Raw genomic sequence first — 20,282 nt, forward strand, 5'->3', positions numbered from 1 at the left:
CCCAGAGCCAGGTACTGCCTCCCTTCAGCCCAGGTCTGGACCAGCCTTCCCTGTCCCTGAGTGTTTCCCAGAAGCCTGAGTTGCCACCCCACCTTTCTTCAGAGTCCCTTGCTTGTTTCTCTGGGCATATGCAGGGTGTGTGTGTATTTGTGTGTGTGTGTGTGTCTGTCTGTCTGTCTAGGCTCAGTTAGGATGAGGCCAGAAGCAGAAAAGAGGGGCTCTTGTCATTGCATTTCCCACTTGGCTATTTCCCCCAGGGTGGGGTTGGGGGAGGTGAGCCTGAGAGCCCCAGGCTGGATAGAGCCTGCTGCAGTCCCAGGCAGCAAGTCTTGAGACCAAAGTACTGCCATGGGTGTCATTAGGAAGGAATGCAGAGGCAGTAGCAGCAGGGGCAACCTCTGGGCTGGAGAGGGCAGAACTCCGCAATTCCAAGTCCAGACAGACGGGCCCTGCAAAGGGAAACCAGACCTCCATGGGGTCTGGGGGGCGGTGCTGGAGCGGCGCTCAGAGGGCAGGGGGACTCTTTATCTGCCACAGAAGTACAGCCTCACCAGGGAGCAGGAATCCCTGAACCAGAAACCCACCCTGGGCTTCCTCAGATCCCCCAGAGAAAGGCCACACCCCTGAAGACTGTTGTCATGGCAGCAGCTGCCAGGGCTGACTGCCTTCCCCTTTTCCTGTATGGCTGCCCTGCCTGCCTTCTGGGACCTTCGGCTCCTGTTCCCTGACATTCCCTTTGTACCAAATGGTTGTCACCGTGGCAGAACCCCCTTCACCTTATGCTCTCTTGAGAGCCCTTTCTCTCAAGGGAATCTCAAATCAGCTATTGTCAGGCAGAGACTTAGAGCCAATACGAAGATATTGTCTTCATTCCTTCTTTCAGGTTCTAGTTCCTCATACCTCCCTTGTCTGACCCCCATGTTTACCAAGTGCTCATCGAGGGTTAATTTGGGAGCTTTCAGAGGCAACTATGTCTTCTATCAGCAGCAGCAGAAGGTAATTCCACCCTGAGAAAGGAAAGGAGGGGAGCTGGCCTGGCGGAGCGTACTCCTGGCTGCCACACCCAAAGGGAAAAGGAATTTTTTCATTTGGAGTCAGAGCTCTTTGCTGAAGATCTCCTCTAGATCTTTCCTGAGCTTGCTGAATTTATCATCCCATTTAGTACTAATGGTGTGATGTAAATTAATATTTTGTAGCTAATGTACTGAATGACAGAATCTGAATACAAAGAATGAGGGAGTGAATCTAACTGACAACATTTAACCCAGAAAAATACAAGCTTCTGCACTTGGGTTAAAAGTAAACTGATTTACAGAAGTGCATTAACAGGGGTTTGGGGATCTCAGTTGACTGCAACTTAAAGTGGATTCAACTGTGTTATATGGCATCCACAAAATCTACTAAGATCTTAGGATGCATCTGTAGATGTATCGTGGCTATTCTAGAATGAAGGGTGTGGTAAGATCACTCCATGCTACACCAGGAAGAATATCCAGTATTTTCAGACATTTACAAATTCAGGAGCATGTAGGATGGTGAGTGACTTTGAACAAATATATCACGTCAGAAGGAGCTGAAACAACTGGGGAGGTTAAACCTGAGAACATAACTGTTGAAGGATTAAATGAGATAGTATATGAGATAGTGCTTAGTGCAATGCCTGGCACACGGGCTCAATTAATGTTAATAATAAAAGAATGATAATTAGTAGTATTATCAGTACTGTCATACTATTATTATTGTTACTAGCGCTACTCCAGGTCCTTTACACATACTGACTCATTTATTCTTTTTACCAATCCTATGAGGTAGGTACTATTTTGTCTCCAATTTTGCAGATGGGAAGTAGAGTCACAGAAAGGTCAAGTATATTGCCCAGTGTATCTCACAGGTGGGCAGGGGAAAGAACAAGAACATTAACTTTGGCAGTGTCAGGTTGTCAAGGGTAAAAGGCACTTTTGTTATTTTAAACTTGTTTTGTAACACTCCAGAGGGCAGAACCAGGACCAATGTGCATAAACTACAGGGAGGCAGATTTCAGCTCAAAGGGGGAAGAAAAAACACTGAATGATTAGAACTGTCTGAAATTTCCCTGGAGTATCTCTTAAGGTAGTGAGTCCTCCATCACAGGATGTGAGGAAAAAAAGGATAAAAATGAAGAATGAATAAAGGGGGCTCCTCTCGGAAAGAAACCATACAAATGATGAAGCCAACCCTTGGTGAAAAGAATAAAGAAGGTAGAGTGAAACTTGGTTTAAAAGACACATATCATTGAAAAATTGAAAGGTAAAACAGTTATGGAAAATATATAAAGGTGAACTAATATCTATCTGTCTTGCTGCTATCTCAACACAAAGTAAACTAGATGTTGGAGAAAAGTGACAAAAAGCTCTTAAAATGGGAAATTCCACATATGAATTTCTGTTTGGAAACTTACTAGACAGGCCAGGATCCTCACAGATCTGATGGTCACCTACCCTGAAAGTGTAAATTATAAGGAGAGGTATAGTCTGCTCTCTGGAAGAAAGGCCATCTGCATGATAAAGTAGCATCCAGGCTGATGTGAGATGCAGGCATGAAGTGGAAGATCATAAAACACCATTAGATCCAAAAGTACATGCTTGTAATAACAACTGTGTTAGCATGATTTTAATCCTGCTACTTTGTGTGTGCTCCCAAGAATTATTACATAGTTTAATATGAATGTCCTCTGTGCTGAATCTATCTTTTTGGGTATAGCAGTCCCAGGACCCAAATATTTGCACATTTAATGAACTGATATAAATTTCGTCAACCAGCAACACCAGTAGGTTGCTGGTTAAAGATTTAGACCCACAGCAAAATCTATTTCTTCTATTATAAATAATAATTACTCAATAGTATATATATGGTACATATGTAATATAAATACATACATACACATATATATATAATAATGCCATGCTCTCCACCAAAAGTGCTCCCATTTCAGATAGTAAATAAGTTTTCAAACTATTTGTACATAGATGCACAAATGTGTATTTTGATTTATGAAAATCAAAGTACTCAGTCTTTTTAGATTTATGTATTGATACTTCACAAACTTTACTCTTTCTAGAGCTCTAGAACTGAATGATTACCAATTTAGACTGGAGCTTCTACTTGTGATTTAGGTCTGGAGCCTCAAGAAAAAATCCTTAAGTCATGGAAAAGTGAAAGTTTATCTCCGATGAAAGTGACAAGAGATGAAAACCATGTTGATAGAGCCTAAACGGACATGATGGAGTTATGGATGTGGATTAAACCTGGAAGAAGTGGCATATGATAGTGACTCATTAAGGAGAAACAGTCAAATTTCAGTACAGGATCTGAACTGTAGGGGAAATAATGGGCCTTGGTAGCTGATGACAGGAGAATGAGGGAGAGAGGTGTTATCAGGTGAAGAGGCAATAACCCTCAAAACTGGATGCTGACCGCCTCTAGTAACCAGGAAAAGGCAAATATAAACAGAGAGGTGAGTGACGACGATGTATGGTGTGTTAGGGGGTCAGGAAATATCGGCTGGTTGCGGCAGCACCGCCGCCGGTCAAAGTGGTAACTGGGGATCTGAGCTTGGCGGTGACGCGCGGCCATCACGTGACCAGAGCCTGTGTCTGCCCAAGTCCCTCTCGTCGTGGTCCTTTTTCCCTGTCCAGACACCATCTTCCTATTGCCCTTTGGTCGAGGGGAAAAACAGAAGGAAGTAAGTCCCCTCCGCCCTCTTAAATCGGTGTAAGTGTCGGTGCTGCCCAGTAACCCCTGGGATTGGGATGGCACAGAGTTCAGGCCTTCCCCTGTGCCCAGCCCCGCCCCGCCCCCGCGCCCATATTTCGGTGCAGAAAATGGTGGTCTACGGGGTGGGGTGGGGAGGTGAGTGGGCCCCCCCCCCACGGGAAGGAAACACGGACACTTAGAAACAGCTTCTAAGTAGTCCTTCGCTTTCACTTCCCGCCTGGAAACAAATGGCGAGCATTGCGGGGTTGGCGGGGGTCAGGGGGAGAACGAAGCTTTGAGATGGGGCGAGGGGGAGGGGAACACGGGGTGAGGCAGCTGGTGCCTGTAAAAGGGACGTGTGAGTCAGTCCCTCCCTCATCCCCTCTCCCCGCCCCCTACCCTGTCTTGTCTGTCTGCAGCTCCGCAGGTCACAGCGGGGCACCTGGAGGAGAGGATGCCTAGGAGCCAGCCGCCGGGAGAGGTCCAGGTCGGGGTAGGGTTGGGCAGCGGGCCGGGATGGGGTGAGAGGGAGGGCGCTTGAGGGAGCCGGGTCCGCGGCACTGCCAGCCCGCCCCGCCCCGGCCCCAGCCCCAGCGGGAGAGGCCTCTGTGGCAAGGCCTGCCGGGAAAATGGTGGGCTTTCGGAAGGAGGGGGTGACAAGGTGTGGGGAGGCCGGGGGGGAACGACCAGACGCAGCGGGGTCCCGGGGGCCGAAGAGACCCTCGGCCAGCGTAGGTTGGAGTACCCGGGCCCAGACTCGGGAAGAGGCAGGTACTGGAACCCATGGGCGGGGTTTTGGTCCAGACAGCGAGTATTCTGACTCGCCTTTGCCTTTCCTGTCTCCTGTGAATAACCGTGCTTAAAAAAGACCATCCTGAACATGGAAAAAGCCTGCCAAGAGCCTGAGGAGCAGCCACAGAGCTCGCCCAAGGCGGAGGAGGAGCGGCCTCCTGTGGAACACTCTCCCGAAAAGTCGTCTCCGGAGGAGCCGTCTTCGGAGGAGCAATCCTCGGAGGAGGAGTTCTTTCCTGAGGAACTCCTTCCTGAGCTCCTTCCTGAGATGCTCGTGTCCGAGGAGCGCCCTCCTCAGGAACGCCTGTCTAGGAAGGACCTTTTTGAGGAGCGCCCTCCCATGGAGCAGCCTCCTTGCGGAGTGGGCAAACATAAGCTAGAAGAGGGAAGCTTTAAAGAGAGGCTGGCTCGCTCCCGCCCGCAATTTAGAGGGGACATACACGGCAGAAATTTAAGCAATGAGGAGATGATAAAGGTAGCAGAGGAGATGGAAGAGATGAAGCGAGTACGAAACAAATTGATGATCATGCATTGGAAGGCAAGGCGGAACCGTCCTTATCCTATTTAATGTGTTCGGCCTTTAATTCTGTTTTGCCTGGTATGAGTATTATCACCTGACCTTTGTTTGCTTTTTCACATATACCTTACCCCGTCTTCCTAATCTTAACTTTGCATGGCTTTATTTGAGGTGTTTCGCTTGTAACTGGCATAAAATTGCCCCCCCCATCTGCAAGTCCCCCTCTTTCAATCATAAGTCTTCTCCATTTGCATGGAAAAGATGTACATTATATATTATGAAGTGAAAAAAGCAATTTTCAGAAAGTGTATGTAGTATCCCCTTTTTGTAAAAAAGTATATTTATATATTAATATGAAATGAAAAAACTGAAAGTATATACTTCAAAGGCTTAACAGTGGCTATCTGTGGTAAGATAACGGGTGACTTGTTTGTTTTTCATTTTTGCTGCATCTGAATTTCTCATTTTTTCAAGATGAACACATTTTACATGTGTTGCAAAAAAAACCCAATATAATAGAAAAATTGTAAAGCAATTTAAAAATAATGTCAATCAGCTTATAAAGATAATGTGGCACTTAATAAATACTTGACAGAACTTAAATCCCATGTTTTTTTCTGAATCTCTTAGGCAGAGATGTAAACCAGGTACTGTACTCATATTTGTTTAAGGGTCATTCTTTTCCCATTTAAATAGGAATAGGAGAATTTACAGGGCTGCTGCAGAACCAAATGAGGTAAAGGTCATGTGAGCTGTACTTTTTCTCCCTACTTGCACATGCTGGACCCCATCCCCTATAGATTCCCTTCAGATACTGGGGATAGTACCCAAAGGAGGTCTCGTTTGCACTCACAAATCCTGTGCAATTCCAGGTGAGTGCCACATTCTATTCCTGTCCTGCTATTCTCTTCCCTTAGATACCACCATGTCTGCTGGATACCACTGCCCCTTCTCCTGGGTCCTGCTCCTTTCATGGCCCCCATCACAGCTGAGGTGCCAGAGTCCTCAAGGTGCAAAGCTTTACTGATTGCTCTGGAGTCCCTGCTGGGCCAAAGCTGAACTGTGTCTCTTAACAGATATATGAAGGATGCCCCTCCTCTAGCTTTAATATTACACCTGTCCAGGTGGATACCATCCCAGTGCTGCTTAGACCTCTATGTCTTAAAGAATTCTTAGCAGAATAGTCTTTCCTATTTATTTTTTTCCCAAAAGCCTCCCCTTTTCTCCATTGAGCGCAAACATGAGTTCACTGGGACCTGGGCTCGGAGATGAATATGTGAGCCAGACACAATGCTTTGTGCTCAGAATTGGAACCCCCTCCCAAATAATCTCCAAGGATAACTATGGTTTTAATTGCCCAACATTTGCTTAGGGTGAGTTCTCTCCCAGGGGCTTTTGGCAGGCTTGCCTTACCAATTCATCTGACTTACTCAATATGTATAAGTTAAAGAGGAAATTAAGACCTAAGCTCAGGGACTTCCCTGGTGGTCCGCTGGGTAAGACCCCTTGCTCCCAATGCAGGGGGCCTGGGTTTGAACCCTGGTTGGGGAACTAGATCCCGCACACATGCCAAAACTAAAGATCCCGCGTGCGGCACCTAACATCTGGCGCAGCCAAAATAAACAAATATTTTTAAAAAAGACAAGCTCAAACTAAGACATTTCCCTTCTGCCCCACCCCACATCAACAAGAAACATGCAAAAGTCATTAAAGCGCTATGTGTGTGTGTGTGTGTGTGTGTGTGTGTGTGTGTCTGTATCAGGTGTTATGATTTCTGTTAAACTCCTTTTTAAAAATCTAAGATTTGTAAGTAATTAAAGTACTAATATATATGCATATACATATATATGTGTCTGTATCAGATATTATGATTTCTAAGATTTTGTTTTATTGATCATGTTAATTCTAGAAACATAGATAGTGGCTAATAATTTTTGAATTATGACCCAGTCCTGAACCCAGTCTGTCTGATGGACTATGTTAGCTTCAGTGTGTTCACATCTCTAGAAAGCATGAATTGCAATTCCAAAGGGATCACGTTAGGGGTGAATTTCCCCAAATTCAACATTAAAATTATTCAAATATTTCAGTTATCAGTGTTTCTCCTATAAAGTAAGCAGAGACCTGGGCTCTACCCCAGACCCACTAAATCTGCTTTTCTGTATATGAGCACACAAGGTGGAGAGACACTGCTATCTATATACAATATACTCCTGGTTTTAGTAAGAATAAACTATGACATAAATAGAAGAAAGTACAGATGATTATATCAGAATTAGAGAGGTGAAAGGCTTGTCCAACCATATATTTAAATAAGGAATTAGAAACAACCTCATCAACTTTACTACATAAAATTTAGATTTTTTTTGCAACAAAGCAAGACCATACACAGAATAAAAACCTAAGAGAGATGACAAAACAGCAAGATGTATTTTCTATGGTTGACATTATGTAATGCCTTGCATTACTTCCTTACAATATGAGTAAGGTACATCTGAACTAAATAAATTCAAAGTTCTCCTTTGGTAATCAGATCTCAAAATGGTAAGCCAGTCCTGTGCCCTTAATTTTGCTTTTGCTTTAATTTTTTCACTGTGTGATGCCATTAGGGGGGATCTTCATGTCTCCAGACCATTTCTCAAGGTTATGGTAGCCTGATGGATGCTGATTGGGTTGGATTCTGGCTGGAGTGAGTTGAGGGGCCAGCAACTCACTTGCCAGCTTTATAGGATGGAATGAATCCAGCCCCCTGACACTGAGGGGTGGTGCTGGGGCAGGATGTGGAAAGGCTCCGCCAAGCCATACTCCTCTCCAGGGTGGTCTGACTTTGGTTTCTCTGCACCAGCTTGCAGCAGGCACCAGACTCTTCTAGGCTAAAGGCCAGGCTGTCCTGGACATACACACCAGGAGGACAACGACTGTCCCATTGCAAGTCAGAGCACTTTGCCTCTCTTTTCTTTTCCCTGTCTCTTTTGGGGAACCTTTTATAGGGGAGGAGATAAAGCCCAAGGATTCCCAAGTGGAAACATTGGTCTGAACAGTCTTTGAGCAAACAGATGTCTGACCTGGCTGGGCCTGACCAGGTAACTTGGGGCTGAAGCAGAAGGGGCTGGCCCTTCTGTCAGAGTCCAGTGAAGTAGCCCCCCTGAAATGGGGTTAGACCTCAGACACGACCTCACCCATCCCTCTCCCACTCACATTGCTCAGATTCCCAGAAGGGCCTCAGATGTGCCCTGGCCTGTTTGGGTGGTTCTGTGGTGACTTTAGGTCTGTGTGTGCCTGGTGCGGCGCTTCTGATGTCTGCATCAGCCCAGGCCCAGAGGCACGGGAGCCCCCAGGTAAAGGGAGCTTCAAAGGCATGTGGTCTCACAGCTCAGGAGAAACGGGGTGGCACCTCCTGTGTGAACACCCCTATGCACTGCAGGCCTAGCCCACGACTTGGAGGTCAGGGTAGTCAGACTGTGGATTGGTGTGAAGATGTTTTGGAGGCGTTGATGTTGGAGGGTCAGCAACATCCAGAGCCTGGTTCTCTGGCCCCCTCACCACTTCCCTGCCCGCACAGAAGGCTGATATCCCCATCACGTGTCCAAGAAGCTACTTGCCTGGCCAACTCCAGAGCAGAAAGCGTTGAGGGTCCAGGACCCTGGAGAGAGCTGTCTGCTAAGCAGGATGCCCAAGCCCTTGGGAGACAGTGCCTGGGAGTGGGAGCCCCTATGGTGAGGCAGGGTAGAGGGATTGGGTCCAGGGTCCTTGCAAAATGCCCAGAGACTCCTCCCTCTCCCATTCAGAAATATAAACTCAATTATTTTTACAAATGAGGAAGATTATACAGATAAATAAGAAGTAGACCCTGTGTTCTAACTCAGATTTGTCTGAATAAAGTTCTGTGTTCTGCCCACTTTGCCACACTGCCTCCAATTTAGATTGTAGCTTTCTGGGGCTTAGGGAATAATTGATTTAGACTTGCTAAGTATGGTATCCTTGTTGGTTTGTGCATTTGGGTGAGCTTCCACACTATTATCTTTTTCCAGGTGGAACCGTCCAGTAGGCAGTTAGATACGTGTCTAGAATTCGGAAAAGAGATTGGCATGGAAATACGGGTTTTGGTTGGTGGTACCTGGTGCATAGTAAGCAAGAATCCAATTGTATATCCTTCTGTCCTTTCCTATAAATATATATTTTTCAAACAGAAGTGCGATTCTACTGAATTCACTGAATCATAGTCTGTGTGTAGAAAATGAACTTTTTCTTTAGACCTCTGCCAAGATAATACGTTTTGAAGAGTATTTAGAAACTAGAGGTAAGCGCGCCATCTGGTGGCCTTAGCCGGACTGCGAGCAGAAAACAGCTAAGGAGAGACGGAAGGAGAGAAACTATTGGGTGATAGGGGAGAAGACCTCAATCCTGACTCACACTGGACTGACACAGTATCAGCCTCTTCCTGGGAGTGAGGTGGCACAAGAAGCAACCTATAGTTAGATGGTTTTTCTCTGTCTCAAGTCAAGATAAGTGTGTTTGTGCAAGTATGTGTGTTTAAACTGAGTGATCTTACACTATTTTCACTTTTTCTCTGATTGTGGAAGTTACATGTTTCTACTAGAAAATATCTGCAAATGTAGACAAGTATAAAAGAAGATATGAATTACTTATAGTTTCTCTACCCAGAGAAAATAATTAATATTAACATGCATGTACTTACACTGTGTGCATATATATATCCTTTTATATACTCATCAATTTACTTTTTATATAGTATATATGTATATTACTTTATATATTTATATATTATACATTTAAATACTTTTATGTATTCATATGTATATTTGTACTTATATCTTATATAGCGTATATTTTTTTAGTCCTTTATTTTTCCTTGTACACGTGCCATGACATTCATATGGGTATTCATTCTATCAACCACACTGCTTGGTGAAGAAGATGATCTTACCTTGTGTAGTTAAGCTGGCTAAAATTGAATGAATTTATTATAAGGGTTTTAAAAAAATAAGCTTTAATATCAATAGTGTACTTATGTAAAACTGAAACTTAATTTTCTTTTTCTCTGGTATAAGGAAAAAGTTTTATGGACTATTAGTCTGCTCATGATAAGAGATTGTGAAAGGTTTTTCTTTACCTTTTAAATAATCTGCCTAGAAAGCAAAGATTTTGTGTCTTACCAAGGTAGTTTCCTATGCTTCATATTGTCTTTATCATCAGGTCTTTGATTACTTAAAACCAAGTCTTCTCAATATTTCCTTTAAAATCTTTTTTCACTTTGGTTAGATGGAAATTAAGTAGCTTCATAATGATCTGTGATCCTTTTTAGTCAAGTGTCCACGTTCTTATTTTTGACTAACTTCCCAAAATCAAATTCTAAATGAAGTCTTTTTGACCTCAAACTAATTTTGGAATTTTCTAAAGGGGCCCTGGAAAATCTCAAAAGATTTGTTCTCTCTCCTTTAAAAAAAATGAGATATTAAACTAATTAGGCTTATTTGATATTTTAAACTTTCTTTGGGTTATATTTGTATACATTATTAATATAAGTGTTCCAGAAATTGCATGAAAATTCTAGACTTCTGATATGTCCGGGTATAATGTTATAAGTCATAATGCTAGTTATTATCTTAAAATATTGTGCCACAGAAATAACCGAATTTCCTTATCAATTGAATTATAATGTACTCTCATCAGATCTTTAACGATGGCCATTTTTTTTTTTTTTTTGTGGTACGCGGGCCTCTCACTATTGTGGCCTCTCTCGTTGCGGAGCACAGGCTCCGGACGCGCAGGCTCAGCGTCTATGGCTCACGGGCCCAGCCGCTCCGCGGCATGTGGGATCCTCCCGGACCGGGGCATGAACCCATGTCCCCTGCATCGGCAGGCGGACTCTCAACCACTGCGCCACCAGGGAAGCCCAACGATGGCCATTTTTAAGCCTCTTGTCATTTATAGATAGTTACTGTTTTATTCTGATGATTTTGCAAAAGTGCTTCAACTTCAAGGAGATTCTTGAAAAGGACTCTGAGAAGTACAGATTTCTGATAACTTTCACATCATACCACTGAACTGGGTAAGAATCTATAGAACTCTAATGAAAAAACTGGATTCATTGTCAATATTATGACCTAGTATGAGTGTGTTTTGTGTTTGGTAACTGCAGTCATTGTTGCTTTTGTTGTGGTCATCCATTTACAATGCTTGGTGTCAGTTTATTTATCTCTTGTAAAAATAAAATACAGTGTGTGTGTGTGAAAAAAAAACAACTGGATTCATAAGACTGCTAACAAAAGATCAAGATCAACAAGAGTTAATTTACGTGGGATTGAATCAACTAACGAGGATGATTATAATTTTTTATGACTTTGAAACATCTTGGTTCTCTAACGTTTTGTTTGCCAAAGTTAAGGAAACCTCTTTTTATTTTCTCTTAAGCTATCTATGATTTACAGCTAGTTGGTAAAGTATACCCTTATTAACAAAGGTGAAACAGTTACTTTTTCTCCCTGTCTGATCCCTCCAGAGTTCGGAAACTTACTGGGTAGTTTTTTTTTTTGTTTGTTTGTTTGTTTGTTTTACTGGGTAGCTTTCATGGCAATGTAGTTGTTCGCATTGGTTCAATAAGAATCCGTTCTTGTAACAGGACACAGTTAGAAACATTGGTTATATTAACAAGACTTTAACTGTGTAGGGGAAGAAAAATAATTCACTCTACCCTTCTAAGGCCTTGGCTGAGATCTGCTGTTAATAAAAGACAGATTAACAGGAGAAAAACAAGCAGAAGTTTAATACCATGTATACCTCCTGTATAAATAGGAGATACCCAGGAAAACTGAGTAGCTCCCCCAAATGGCCCAAGCCATCACCTTAAATACTATCTTCAGCTAAAGACAAAAGATGTTGGTGGGGGTGGGGGCAGTCTCGGGCAGTTACTGTTACTGAACCGGGTTCGTTTGCCTGATGTTCAGAAAGCCAAATGATGAGATGCTGAGGTTTTATAGCAGAGGACAGGATTATTCACAAGGCAGCCATGTGAGGAGACAGGAGAACAAGTCTCAGATCTACCTTCCCAATGTCGAGGGGCTTGAGATATTTATGGGATAAAGAAGAAGGGTGGTCTTAGGCATGGGGAAAGGTGATTGGAGGTAGGGAAAATGTTAGGTAATTAGTGTTCTGTGCAGGCATATCTGAGTTATGTGCTTCTTCATGGGATGTATGTTAAAAAATGGAGGTGCTAGGGAGATCAGCTTGGTGCTTTGTTACCACCTAGAGGGGTGGAATAGGGAGGGTGGGAGGGAGGGAGATGCAAGAGGGAGGAGATATGGGGATATATGTATATGTATAGCTGATTCACTTTGTTATAAAGCAGAAACTAACACACAATTGTAAAGCAATACTCCAATAAAGATGTTAAAAATAAATAAGTAAAAAATAAAAGTCAAGGCTTTTCCCAGTTTGGTGGGTAATAATAAATAGTAAATAGTTTTTCTTCTGGGTCCTGAAAGACAGTCCTCTGGGAATGTTTTATGTCAGAATAGGACAGGCCATGGTCCATCTAAGCCTGTACAAAATGACAGGTAGCTTCCCTCCTGACTTCTATCAATCTTCATATTATCAGATGACACTAACAAGCATGATTCTATAGCTTTATATGAGTGTGATGAATAAGACCAAACCAAAATGCCTAAGTACTTTTAAAGCAATATCCCAAAACTTAGAAAGTCAGTGAGTTTCTGAAAGATTTTGTAAAGGAAAACAGTGTATATCGAATTCTACCTTCTTACTGAGGATGGTATGTACTAGAAATGTTTTCCTTTTAGGCAAAAATCTGAAAATAGATGAACTGAGTAGAAAATCTAGGTCAAGGAAGGGTTAAAGTGGAAAGTTGACCATGGCATCATGGGTATCAAACACCAATAAAATGTACCTGGAGAGAGATGTTCATCCTTGCTTTTCCTTTAATAAAGCTTGGTGGAATGCCTCATGAGAAAAAAAAAATGGAGGTGTTTAGCATGATCTAAGGGTGGAGTTTTCAGCCCTCTGATGTTAAAAGGTCCTTCATCAGATACCGGCGCAGGCCTAGTTTTAGGACTGGTGGTCCCAACCAGTTTTAGCCAGCTTGAACTGGACAGGACCTACTCCAAGTTCCTGGAAAACAACTTAAGTCTCGTTACTATAGTGACCCATACATCAGAGGCTTTATCTGTAGGGGTGGTTAAGAAGTCTTATGATATATTACCTAAGCTTGGAGGGTATGCAATTAAAGAAGGGGAAAAAAAAGAGAAAAAAATATCTAAAGCAAGCTTAATCAGTACAGGCAGATTACAAGCAGAGGGTTTTTTAACAAGCTGTTCCCTTATCTGCTGTTCTGTAAGATACACTCAAGGATTTCTGTTAAGGCGCCAGCTTCTGTTAACCCTATGGGGCATGGTTGCGTTATCAGGCAAAGCACAGTAAACAAGAGCGTGGTTGTTATGTAGCTTTGTTTGCTCCTTCTCCATGAATTTCTAGAGATTTTGTCATCCTCCTCTTCCTGGTACCAAGAGGGAGACACTCTTACAAAGATTTCCCTTACTAGACTTATTTTGCAAACAAATTAGTCTTATGTTGATTATCTCTGATAGAAATGGGGGTGTCTGTAGAGAGTAAAATTACGTTTTCAGTGGAAACTATAATGCACCTGTGTGGATTTCAGATTCTAGTCCTGTTAAATGTCTTTGAGGTTTTGTATTCTACTTGATAGCCTCCCATAACTGCCCCTCCCCCCAAACACTTTCTTTTGTCTTTAGCTGAAGATGGTATTTAAGGCGGTGGTTTGGACCATTTCAGGGAGTTACTCAGTTTTCCTGGGTATCTCTTATGTATATAGGAGGTATACATGGTATCAAACTTCTGTTTGCTTTTCTCCTGTTAATCTTTTATGACAGAGTGGTGTCTCAGCCAAGGCCCTAGAAGGGTAGAGGGAAAATTATTTTTCCTCCCCTACAACATGCATGTACTTACGTTGTATGTGTACATATATCTCCTTTTATATAATTTGTCAATTTACTTTTTTATATAGTATATATGTATATTACTTTATACATTCAGATGCCTTTATGTATTCATTTATATGTTTGTTGTTATATCTTTTTTTAATACCTAAATTTATTTATTTATGGCTGCATTGGGTCTTCGTTGCTGCACGGGCTTCTCATTGCAGTGGCTTCTCTTGTTGAGGAGCATGGGCTCTAGGCGTGCAGGCTTCAGTAGTTGTGGCACATGGGCTCAGTAGTTTTGGCTTGCAGGCTCTAGAGCACAGGCTCAGTAGTTGTGGCGCATGGGCTTAGTTGCTCCACGGCACATGGGATCTTCCCCGACCAGGGCTCGAACCCGTGTCCCCTGCATTGGCACGCAGATTCTTAACCACTGCACCACCAGAGAAGTCCCTGTTTGTTGTTATATCTTATATAGCATATATTTTATTTATTCCTTTATTTTTCTTTGCACATGTGCCTTGACATTCATCCACATGGGCATTCCATCAACCACACCCCTTGACAGTAATGTCTATAGTGAAGATAAAATTGTTCTCTGATTTCAGAGGTTTATGTCTGAAGGCCACATGAATGGACAGGTCCCCCCAAAAAGTATAAGAGCACTAGCTTTGTTTGGAGTTAGGGAAAGAATTCAAAATGAGCAAGAACCTACTTTGGGCCAGATACTTTAACTGTGGTATCTTTAATCCTTACAACTTTTTGAGGAAGGCATTCATCCTTATTATAGATGAGGAAACTGAAACTCAGAAAGTTTGGGTGACTTATATAGGGTCACACAACCAATAAGTGGAGAAACCTGTATTTGAACTTAAATTTGTCTGACTCTTAAATCAGGCCTCCTAACCATATGCCTTGCTTGCTCCAAAATTTCACACCTTCTGTCTTACTGCTGAGTCTAGGGGCATTCACCTTTTGGAATTCAGAAAAGTTGTGAACACTACCCCACTCTCATGCCCCACTCTTGTTAAGTTTGAAATTTTTTTTAACCACAGTCAGAAAAATTAATAAATTAATAAAGAATTATCTCTTTTAAAATCTTTAAAGTTAGAAAAGTCTCAAAGAATATTAATGGGCACATGAGAAACTGGGATGAAATATTTAAAACATATATTACAGATTTGAGATATCTTTGAAAAATATAAATCTCCACTCACCAATAGAAAATGAGCAAAGTATATGGAGAAATAATTCACACGAGAAGGAACAATTCACACACATATAAACACACATATTCATAGAATTTGAATGACATTACACAAATGGCGTTATACCCTACATTTCATTCAACAAAAGATTCTTTTTTTTCATTCCAGCATGTCTTGGAAATCTATCTAGGTTATTACCTTCTGTGGTATAATAAGCAATATGTTTGATCTTTGTCCCCAGTTCCTTGCACAGAGGTCTTCAAAGCTTTGGAATTTCCTTAATGATAGTAGTGTCTTTTGTCATTCATAAGGAGACAGACACTTTTGAGCTTATGCTTAAGGGGGTGGGGCCCCTAGATAGCCTCAAGATGGGGCTAGTCACCAGAAATTGGAACTTTCAGCCCCAAGGACCTCTGGGAAGGGGAACAAGATTTGATGAGCTTCCAGGCTGGTGAATGCATCCACGTGCTGGGAGGGTGGCACACCCCACTTCCTTGGGAACAGAAGCTCATGCATTCAGGACCCTTCGGGACTTCGCCCTTTGTACCTCTTCATCTGGCTATTCATCTCATTTCTTTAAAATAAACTGGAAAACATTAAGTAAATGTTTCTCTGAGTTCTGTGAGCCAGTCTAGCAAGTGCATTGAACCCGAGGAGGAGGGGGGTCATGGGAACCTCTGATCTATAACTGGTCGGTCGGAAGCACAGGTGACAACCTGGACTTAAGGTTGGCATCTGAAGAGCGGGAGGGCACACTTTTATGGGACTGAGCCCTTAACCCATGGGATCTGACACTCCCTCAGTGTCAGAGTTGTTAATTGCTTGGTGTGTTGAAAAAAGCACACATTAGATCTATATCTAGTTCATATGTAACTGCTGCATATATTGCAGTGTGAATATACTATAGTTTATTCCTTGATGATAGAGATTTAGGTGGTTTCCAATGCTTTGCTATTACAAACATGCTGCAATTACCTTTTTCGTGCCTGCTTCCTTGTGCATGTGTGTAAATATTTCTCTAGGATTGGTGACTAGAAGTGGAATTGTGGAGTCATGGGGTATACTGTTAAACTGGCCTCTGTAATGGACATCTGTCATCTGAATTCTTGCTAGACTTTGACTGGTCTGGTCCAGTCAGATCTTTGAGGCCAAACCTCCATGCCTTTGCCTCAAGCTTTCTCCTGCTGCCCCTTCTGTCTAGACTGCCCTCCCCTTCTCTGTTAAGCAAAATCCTATTCAATCATTAAAATTCAACTGAAGCATCACTTAATCCTGGAAGACTTCCCTGACATTCATCAGAGCATGCTGAGTTAGGTGTTCTTTCCCGGTGTCCCTAAATCACCAGGTGATGACACTTTATTATCGTCATGTGTTAAAACTATGTTTAGATGTCTATCTCCCATATAAATCAGTGATCTACTTGGGGACATTCGTGTCTTATTTGTCGGCCTATATAAGACACAGGATAGAACAAACACTCATTAAATAACAGTTCAGTGGACCATATATACAAGATTGTGACTCTGTGTCCTCTATTCCAACCTCTATCACCCTGACTTCAACAACTAGGGTCGTTTTGGACCCTTTTGAGAGTCCCTGAGGCCAAGAGTGAGTAAGGCTCTGAGTATGCTGGGGCCCACTCAGTGGTGTTCTCTTAGGAACACCACTCAGGCCAAATGGTGTTCCTAAGAGAAGCCCCTTCTCACCTCACCGCGGTGGGCAGTGTGGAGTCAGAGCATCCTAGAGCTGCAAGGGACCTCGTTCACCACAGCCCCTGACCCCATCTTTTAGGGCGAAGGAGGAGGACACAAAGAGAGGCATGGAGAGGGGTAGAAGGCTCCCAGCCTCCAGAGCCCTCCAGCCAGTGACAGCCTGAGTCCTGCCCAGCCCAGAGCCAGGTACTGCCTCCCTTCAGCCCAGGTCTGGACCAGCCTTCCCTGTCCCTGAGTGTTTCCCAGAAGCCTGAGTTGCCACCCCACCTTTCTTCAGAGTCCCTTGCTTGTTTCTCTGGGCATATGCAGGGTGTGTGTGTATTTGTGTGTGTGTGTGTGTCTGTCTGTCTGTCTAGGCTCAGTTAGGATGAGGCCAGAAGCAGAAAAGAGGGGCTCTTGTCATTGCATTTCCCACTTGGCTATTTCCCCCAGGGTGGGGTTGGGGGAGGTGAGCCTGAGAGCCCCAGGCTGGACAGAGCCTGCTGCAGTCCCAGGCAGCAAGTCTTGAGACCAAAGTACTGCCATGGGTGTCATTAGGAAGGAATGCAGAGGCAGTAGCAGCAGGGGCAACCTCTGGGCTGGAGAGGGCAGAACTCCGCAATTCCAAGTCCAGACAGACGGGCCCTGCAAAGGGAAACCAGACCTCCATGGGGTCTGGGGGGCGGTGCTGGAGCGGCGCTCAGAGGGCAGGGGGACTCTTTATCTGCCACAGAAGTACAGCCTCACCAGGGAGCAGGAATCCCTGAACCAGAAACCCACCCTGGGCTTCCTCAGATCCCCCAGAGAAAGGCCACACCCCTGAAGACTGTTGTCATGGCAGCAGCTGCCAGGGCTGACTGCCTTCCCCTTTTCCTGTATGGCTGCCCTGCCTGCCTTCTGGGACCTTCGGCTCCTGTTCCCTGAAAAGTCCTGTGCTGCCCACCCTGGCTGCATGTAAACGTCGCTGGAGCCTATTTCTCTGTAAGCAGCTTTCACTAAGGGAAGATCCCTGTAACATATTCTGAAAACCTCTAGAAGGTGAGATGTGGGGAGCAAGTCCCTCCTGAATCATATATGCCAGTCAAGGAATCTAGTAAGAATAATCGGAAGTCCACAGATGTGTGTTCCAGGGCCAGTCTCTTTCTTGGCTTGCTAGATGAACTTAGCAATATATTTAATCTTTCTCTGTCTCTATTTTTTCATCTGTAAATGAGATTAAAAGCAGATTTATAAAATTGTGTCCATATAGTATTTATAAATATAGATTTATAAATTTTCAGTCTGGTCTGAATTCAGGAAGGCCACCAGGTCAGAGTGATTGGCCAGAGACAACCTGGAAACTAACCCCATCATCATAAAACTCAACACTGCGAGACATGTGGCACAGCAGTCCTCCTGGGTTCCCTTACCCTGCTGCTCTCCACACAGCTGCCCCTTCCCAATAAATTCTCTTGCTTTGTCAGCACGTGTGTCTCCTTGGGCAATTCATTTCCAAGCGTTAGACAAGAGCCCACTCTCGGCCCTGGAAGGGGTCCCCCCTCCTGCAACAAATGGCGACTCTGGTGGGGCCTCTTCTTCACTACGACTGACATTCTCACCACTTGGGGTACTTGGGAACTGGCTCGCCCAGTGATGGACCAGACCCAGCAGCTGCAACTGGGACCCTTTTTTTCCTGGTCTCCTCCTGATGCGGATGACTGGCCAGAGTGCCCTGACTGGGTAAGGAACAAGAGACGTTATTGACCTCTTTCCCCTTTCCTCTCTCTTTCCTCTTTTCAACCCCTCCTATCCTACTCTTTTTTCTTCTGTCCCCGTCCTGGACGCAGGAGTCTGGCTTAAGGGCCTCAGCCTGATCTGAGGGTCAGAGCCTGATCACCTACGGTGGGCAGAGAACTCAAATTCTGGTTCTGGTCTCTGGTTTCTGCTAGGGCTGAGTTCCTGTCCTCCCTTCCTGGAAGCACAGGGAAAAGTCCCGTAATGCCTGGGTGCCTGCAGTTGGCAGGAGACGTCCGTAAGGCCACCCCTTTTGTTCCCCCTTTCCTGGCCTCCTTTCCTACCATTGAAATCTTTGAAGACCCGAGATATTTCCCATTACTCTGTTAGTACTCGGATCTGAAGTTCTGTGTCTCTGTAGGAGCTTTTCTGAGAGACTGCAATCTTGTATTTAAGGGAGTGTCTGATTAGTACAGCCAGGCCTGTGTGTGTTTTATACTTTGTGTTCTGTGTTATGATTTGTGATGGCCATTCTGCCTTGTGAAATGGGATAACATTGTGTGGCCACCATATTGTTTAGACTCCAGAGAAAGCTGGTTTAGGTAAAACTCTTGAAAACTGGTTCCAAAACTGGTTCTCTTTGCATATACAGTTAGTAAAAGCAAGCTTGATCAAACGTCTTTTCAGAATTCTGACCCTGCGGGAACAAGTCCTACTAGGAGAACTTGATTTTCTCTCCCTGTGCCTTCAAGACCAGGGATCGCAGGAACACTTCTCTAGACTACCTCTAATTCCTGAGACTGAGGGACAAATGGGAAGAAGCCTTTAAAAATTTTACTTATTCCAACTGTTATTTATAAACTAGTGAATTTTATATTGTGATATCTGATTCATGACTAAGTTTAGAAAATGAAGCGACATGTCTCGTTGTGTCTGTCTATATATATATATATATGTCTCAGTATGTGTCTTTGTCTTTGGATAATATTGCTGAGGTTAATTTGTAAATGAGCTCTATTTAATTGGCTTAAAGAAAAGTAAGCACTTACAAATCAAACAATTCTAAATACGAGAGAGATTAAGCTAAATGAATTTCAGGTTCACGTGAACTGGGAAATATTCAGTATTAAATTAATACCTGGTATTAATGTTTAAGTTTGTTGATCTAATTAATATAAACATGTCTTTAGAGTCACCAACATTAAGTGTAATACCTTTATTGTGCCTAGGTTTAATATAAGCTAAATAAAATCTTGTTATATCTGTTACAAATTTGTCAGCAAGGAAAGTAACTCGATGTGAAGAAACTTTTAAGGAAAGAAAATGCAAATGAGAAAAGAGTTTTGGGTGAACTTTTAGGAATGTCTACTTGGGGATGATCTCTCCAGATATTTGGTAATGTGAAATTTTAGAGTTGAGTTAAATTAAGTTAAATGATGGGAGTTTGTTGAATAGCTGGGTATTTCCCAAATAAAGTAAGATACTGAGACATCAGTTACTAAACAGAGAAACTAAATGTATTTAGGACTATTAATGAATATGTTTGGTGCAACCCTGAGATGTTCTCTATAAGAAAGCAAATGTTGGGCTTCCCTGGTGGCACAGTGGTTGAGAGTCCGCCTGGCGATGCAGGGGACACGGGTTCGCGCCCCGG

General features: G+C 43.3%; 1 protein-coding gene and 1 long non-coding RNA gene across 3 annotated transcripts in view; one reads left to right on the forward strand and one right to left on the reverse strand.

Moving 5' to 3' along the window:
• Window positions 1-4,271, reverse strand: part of LOC117199130 (uncharacterized) — a 32,885-nt gene extending 28,614 nt beyond the window's left edge. Inside the window, exon 1 of the long non-coding RNA XR_007474972.1 lies at window positions 4,132-4,271. This is a non-coding gene — a long non-coding RNA (uncharacterized LOC117199130). The remainder of the gene's footprint in view (window positions 1-4,131) is intronic.
• Window positions 3,655-5,638, forward strand: TCEAL1 (transcription elongation factor A like 1). 2 transcript variants are annotated; one of them, XM_004286449.3, is made up of 3 exons: window positions 3,655-3,721; window positions 4,152-4,219; window positions 4,601-5,638. In XM_004286449.3, the coding sequence occupies exons 2-3, from the start codon at window positions 4,187-4,189 to the stop codon at window positions 5,090-5,092; spliced, it is 525 nt and encodes a 174-aa protein (XP_004286497.1). In that variant the 5' UTR covers window positions 3,655-3,721; window positions 4,152-4,186; the 3' UTR covers window positions 5,093-5,638. The 2 variants fall into 2 exon arrangements, with proteins under 2 accessions (XP_004286497.1, XP_033273603.1); XM_033417712.2 differs by having other exon boundaries at window positions 3,661-3,721; window positions 4,152-4,225.
• The last annotated feature ends 14,644 nt before the right edge of the window (window positions 5,639-20,282 follow it).

Source organism: Orcinus orca, chromosome X (assembly GCF_937001465.1).
Source record: "Orcinus orca chromosome X, mOrcOrc1.1, whole genome shotgun sequence".
NCBI lineage: Eukaryota > Metazoa > Chordata > Mammalia > Artiodactyla > Delphinidae > Orcinus > Orcinus orca.